At 50.2% G+C, this 6,000-nt stretch overlaps 1 protein-coding gene across 19 annotated transcripts in view; it reads right to left on the bottom strand.

The window, feature by feature from the left end:
* The window catches only part of Ikzf1 (IKAROS family zinc finger 1), a 96,180-nt gene extending 90,508 nt beyond the window's left edge, over positions 1 to 5,672 (bottom strand). For 5 of the 19 annotated variants that reach the window (XM_037208989.1, XM_037208986.1, XM_037208976.1 and 2 more), the window contains exon 1: positions 4,871 to 4,917. Coding sequence is in view for 1 of the 19 variants with exons in the window: in XM_037208975.1 (XP_037064870.1) it covers positions 5,445 to 5,502 (58 nt within the window). In the remaining 18 variants the exon portion in view is untranslated. Of the gene's footprint in view, positions 1 to 178; positions 452 to 3,807; positions 4,001 to 4,136; positions 4,509 to 4,742; positions 4,826 to 4,870; positions 4,919 to 5,444 lie in introns of those variants that run through there. The other 14 variants (XM_037208984.1, XM_037208979.1, XM_037208973.1 and 11 more) reach the window with 10 other exon arrangements.
* Positions 5,673 to 6,000: the final 328 nt, after the last annotated feature.

A 6,000-nucleotide genomic window follows, 5' to 3' on the forward strand; every position in this document is an offset into this window, starting at 1 on the left:
TAACTTGAGAGCAGAACACACAGATGGAGCCTAATGATGCCTTCCATCACCCCAAGACAGAGAGCTGGGCAGGGGTGCCGGGGAGGGGCTCACCAAAAACCCCAGCAGGAGATGGAAAGAACACTGGCTAGTTCAAGCCAAGCAAGCACAAGGAGAAGCCAAACCATGTGACACTCACCAACAAGCTTGAGCCTCCCCAAGGCGAAGTAAGAGCTGCCTCTCTCTCCCACACAAATCCAGACTTGGTCTGAGTGCCCTCTGAGTAGCCACTTGGGAAGGACCCTGGTCCCTGGCTGGGCCTCAGATCCCTCTTCCTCTTCTTCCAAGGTCCCCCTGCTGCCTTCACACACCACTGGGGCTCAGAGAAAGGTGGAACCAGCTGCCAAGTATGCAAAGGAGGAGGGAAGCTAGTTTTCTCTCAGGGAAGCACACACAGGAAGGGACCTATGCTTCCTGTCCTAACCAAAATGAGTTCAGAAATCATTCGGATGTCTGATTTGTCAGACATAGGGTGGAAAGGGGGTGTTCTTTTAGTCAACAGGAATTGTGACTTCCCCCAGCAAGACATGGCCACGGGAGAAAAGCAGCCGGGACAGGGTTGCAAAAGAAGATCAATGGCCTACATGCCTGAGACTTGGACTTTCCGACATTTTTTTTTTTTTTAAACAGTTGATCACCATTGGCTGAAGACACACTGGCATCCACTTATTTACCACAGCCAAATATGAAAATGGGAAAATGCCAATGAAAATAATTTGCCAGTTGTCTTTAGATTGTGCCTCAGCCACCTGTGTCCCTTGGGGACTCTCATGAAGCATCAGTAGGCTAGCCCCAAACCAGGGCAAACATCCATTTCTTCCCTTAGAAAGTATTGGCAAATTGTGTTTTGCTGGCTGGTATGGTGCACTTATAACATGTAGTACTGCATGCAAACATGCTTACACATGTCTTAAGAATAACTGTTATATTATCATCCAGAGCTAAAGGCTGTATCAGAGAGATGGCACCGAGATTCTAAGAACAGGAACATATATTCCAGCAGTGGGACAAAGTAACTTGAGGGATGAAGCCATGCTTTACACTGAAAGGGAGGTGAAGAAGCAGTGGGTTATATTGAAGAACACCAGCGTGAGCATCGGATTAGCACCACAGTGAAATAGTTTTGCTACTGTTAATATGGTTTTATTTAGACCCAAGATTCTAACAAAACCCCACTTCCCCAAAGCTCCTCCCTCATCTGCATTTTTTTTGTGTGTGTTTAATGCTAATTCTTTGACACTCAACGACTCTAAAACCTCTAAAAAAAAATGCATGTGCCATTTTTGAGCAGAAACCAGGATCTCTTTCAAGATGTGAAATGGATTTCTGTTTCTCTCCCTGTATTCCCAGGGGGGATCACTTGTTGCATTTACATTTCATGTGTTTTCCTGTAAAATGCAATGCTCACACAGTGAACCTATGAAACGAAGCAGCCTGAGAGAGCTGCAAAAGAGAACAGTCTTGTTCCTACGTTTCTAGTCAGAGCACCAGCTTCGGCTAAAAGGAGGAACCACAGTATTCCTAAATATTTGCCCGTCTTAAAAACCAGCATGGGAAGCTGACTGTTCCCAAGGAACCCAGGGGCTCCTGGTTTGCCTCCTGAGGCTGAATCCACTTACATCGCTCTCCTTAGAACACAGCACATACCACCAATTTTATAGAGAGATTGTTTTGAAATGTCAAATATTAGAGAGGACAGACCGCTACTCACACTAGTCTTGACGAATCTTGACTAACCGCAGCAGCAGTCCATGAATGTGCAAAATTTGGCAACCACTCAAAATTACCTAATATTATAAAACTAACATTATCTATGCCCAAATTTGCCATTACAAAGAAACCATTTTTGTTTTATATTAAAAAAGTAAAAAATAAATAAGATGAAAGGAAATTTACCTCTCATGTCAGGCGTGTGTAAATGTTATAACTTCTTTCATTGACACTCTCAAGCCTGTCTCACTCCACACAGTGTGTGTGATGTGTGCATGTGCAGGCAGGTGTACATATGTACATGTGTAACTTATTTCCTGTATATATTAATATAAGCAATCCTGGTATGCCACACACGTACGCACACTCGCACGTACGCGCCCCGCACGCGTGTGCACGCGCACACGATCCACCTCGGATTTCAGAAGTTCTGACATTTTCATGAACAATGTGATGTTACATTAACTCAATACGAAACACACAAATTCGAAAAAAGGGAAAAACTTCCTCAAACCAAAGACACATTATCCTTACACTCAGCATCTAGTGAAGTAGAAAACGCGAGGGGCCTATGGCTCTCCTGGGCTTTAGAGCTTTTTTTTGGTCAATAAATTCACTGTGATCTTCATTTTTCAGCAATGGAAAGGCTGCAAGAAAACCACCATTTGCTTTCTCTTTAGGACACAGTACACAAACTTCTCAAGAGAGTCAAACAACCCACTCCCACACTTTTATTAGCAACCAGCGTCTGCATGGGAGGCTATTTTTGTTATGATGCTCCTAAATTTGGGGGTGGGGGGTGGATACTTGGAGTTTGGCCCAATTCATTGGTTAAAACACCAATAAATTAAACAAACAAGTTCTCTGGACTTTCTTAACTCTGGGTTTCAATTATCACCATTAACAACAACAACAAAAAACCAAAGCTATTAGACTTAAGACATTTTGGCCATCATCAGCTCTGGTGGATTCTAAGTCCGGGAAGCACATTTTTTTTTTTTCTCCGATAAAGAGGAACAAGCATGTATGTTTGTGGGGAAATATATGAAATTACACATGTTTTTTATAAAAACTAATTGTATAGTCTGTAAAATACTCCACTGTCTTTTATATGGATGTCCCCACTTTACATCCTCAACATGTTCTGTGCATTACAGGGTGCCGATCCAATGCAAGCAGATGAATCTTTTGTCATGGATATTTGTCCCCGTTTAAATTTTGAGTCACATCCCAAATAATCTGATTTGTCCCTGAAACCATTTTGACACATGCTACCATAATATGAATGATGTTTAAATTTTTACTTTAAAAATCTCCTAGAAAAAATTTGAATGAATTTAATTAATCTCATAGAACAAATGTCGTCAAACAAAGAAACTAAGGCAGGCAGGCTCTGGGATTTTCTTACAGATTCCATCCCCATCTGCATTCATAACCAAAAGGAACTAATCGTTAAAAGCATTTCAATGTCTATGAAAAATATTGTAAATTTTATGCATTTCTAACGTTTTAAATTTTCTTCTACAGGTAGGTTGGACCAGTAAAGAGCTATTTCCCTAACACCACTTTGGTTCCGGAAGTTTCAAACAAGGCAGCTCAAAGATGGGAAAACGTTGTCTGCAGCAGGGAGAGAAATTGCCCGTGGGTAACTTGAGCAAACCGCACGTTAAAATTCACTCTGTGTGGGCTCCAGCCCAAGAGAAAATGGAAACTGTTTCTGGCTCAGACCTTTTGAATTGGTACCTCTTTGGGTCACCGGATGACATATCCTGAGTTTCCAAATTAGAAGGAAATCAAAGGCTCATAACCTTGGGAATCACTAGTGATGCTTGGCAATTAAAAAAAAAAAACACTTCAAATAAATTGCAAGCGTCCTGAAGCCTATTTGATAACAGGGTCTGCCTTTGATAGTTGCATGACCTGGGGATCACACACTGCGATGAGCAAAGTACGTTTTCAATACCCAGATCATTTGTTTTGCACAAAGCAAACTCAGACTGGATCTTACCAGTAGAGCAAATAGTTCTCGCACCAAAAATAAGGAAAGTCTTTACTCACGACGTTGGAAATGTTTGTTTCTGTGATCTCGCTAGATCTGTCCACATAAGCCTAAACATGAGCAGGGCATGCTCTTCGTGGGACTCCAGGCTACTACTCAGAAGTGCCTCAGGCTGGCCTGATCTCTCACCTGCTTGCCCCAGCCTAGAAAGGCGGAGGAAGGCTTTAGTTAAAGCTCTCAGTCCTCAGAAAGGAAGAGATAGGCGTGAGCGACACCGACACTATGGATTTCGAATGACTTTCCTTTCTTTTCTACTTCTAATTAAAAAAAAAAAAATCCACCAGTTACCCCAAGTTTTCCTACTGAAATTCAATTTGAAAACACTCACGTGGATTTGTGCGCCGCGCTTTGGGGGGCCAAGACTGATCCTGGGGCGCGAAGAGCAGCCGGGGATCTGGGGCTCCTGCACCCCGCGGGACCTACTGGGTCTCCGCCTGCCACGGCCGAGTGTCCCGGGATGGGCTGCACTGCGCCGGGCTGCCGCTGTCGCCGGCCGGGGCGCGGCCGCGCAAGCACTTGTTAGAGTGCCCTCCTAAGTTGGCCGCGGAGCAATTCCCAGCTTTCTTTCACAATGACTTCCTCAAGTTGCTCACTCGCATTGTTCCCCATTTCTCGCCACACTCCCCGCCCCCCGCGGCTCCGACCGGGCTTGGAGCCCCGGGCAGCCCGGCCGTCCCGCGCTACAGCGCCGCCCGCGGGCAGCGCACCTGGCCGGGGCTCACCGCGCCGCCACCTGCGGCCGCCCGGAGCGCGCGCCCCTCGTCCCGCACGGTGGAAACTTTGGGGTGGCACACGCGACCCGCCTCCCGCTCTGCTTGTCCCGTAGCCCACCCGGCCCGCGCGTACACCTCGCGGCTTCGTGACACCGGCGGGGACGAGGAGCCGGGCAGATAGAGAGAGAGAGAGAAAGAGAGGCGCCGTCCCGTCACCGCACCCGCCGCCGGGTCCCGCAGCAGATCGCAACTCCGCGACCCGCCGGGCCGCGCGCACAAAGTTTGCAGTCGCGCGGGGTTCGGGCCCGGCCGCCGAGGGTCGCCGGGCCGCGGCGGGCACCGGCCGTACCTGCTGGCGCCGCCGGCGGCTGCAGCCCGCTCGCCCGCGCCGGGCCCGCTCGGCGCGCCGCCGCCACCCCCGCGCGCAGCGCGCCCGGGCCCTCCCCTCGCCGCCAAGCTTCCTCATTCCAGCGCAGCATCGCGCCGCTGCCCCGCGCGGGATGCCGCGGCCGGAGCTTTGCCCGCGGGTTAGCCCGGCTCAGGCGCGCCACTGCGGGACCCGCGCTCAACCCGCAGAGGTGCGGCACGTGCGGTCCCGCGGGGAGGGGGAGGGGCCTCGCGGCCGCAGCGCCACGCGCGGGACAGCCGGGCAGTCGCGACACAGGCGCGCTCGCCCAGTCGAGGGACTCGAGGGACACGGGACACTGTAAGGCACTTTTTTTGTTTTTTTCCCCTTCCTGGTGTCTAGGAGCACCCGCTGCCTGTGCAGAGAGAGCCAAGTTCCTGGAACTGGGACCCCTGGGCTCCCACGTTCGGGGCCAGACCCCAAAGTACTAATGCCCACCCTAGGGGGTGGGAAAAAGTTGATCCTGTGCGAGTGAGGGGAAGGTGCAGTTCATTTTCCCAGACAACCAATGGAATACCTCTCGCGTCTCTTCCCTCCCACCTGCTCACAGCAGAAGTTAGGATGGCGCCTTCCATCCTGGCCTGCGTGCACGCGCCAGCGGGCAGAGGTTGGAGCGAGATTATCCTGCACCGCGCTCCACGGCAGGCGGGCGCCTCAGACCTCTTCCTGGCGTGTCAGGCACGGAGTGCCTGCGTATGAACAGGACTGCAGCCTCCGACACGGCACCCTTCACACTCGCTACAAAGAGCCCATCTTCGTTCTGATTAGCTGGGCCACACCCGAAGGGGGCCAGGCAATCCTTAACCCTGAGCACAGAGGGAGGAACTTGAATCCCATAGACGCAGCAGTGTCCCTGCTGGGGGTCCTTGCCTCACCACGTTTCAAAGCCACTTAGTAAAGCACAAAATAAAACTCCGGAGCATCCTTGGGAGCTACAGTGTCTGGGAGGAAGACTGTGGGCCTCCTCGAAGGGGTAAGACACAGGCTTCCCAAGTGGCAAGAGGAGTGAGCCACAGGGGCAGAAAATGTGACTTCAGGGCAGTTGAGTGTGGCTGGGGACACAGCTGTCCAGG

The sequence above is a fragment of the Peromyscus leucopus genome, chromosome 10 (assembly GCF_004664715.2).
Source record: "Peromyscus leucopus breed LL Stock chromosome 10, UCI_PerLeu_2.1, whole genome shotgun sequence".
Classification (NCBI taxonomy): domain Eukaryota; kingdom Metazoa; phylum Chordata; class Mammalia; order Rodentia; family Cricetidae; genus Peromyscus; species Peromyscus leucopus.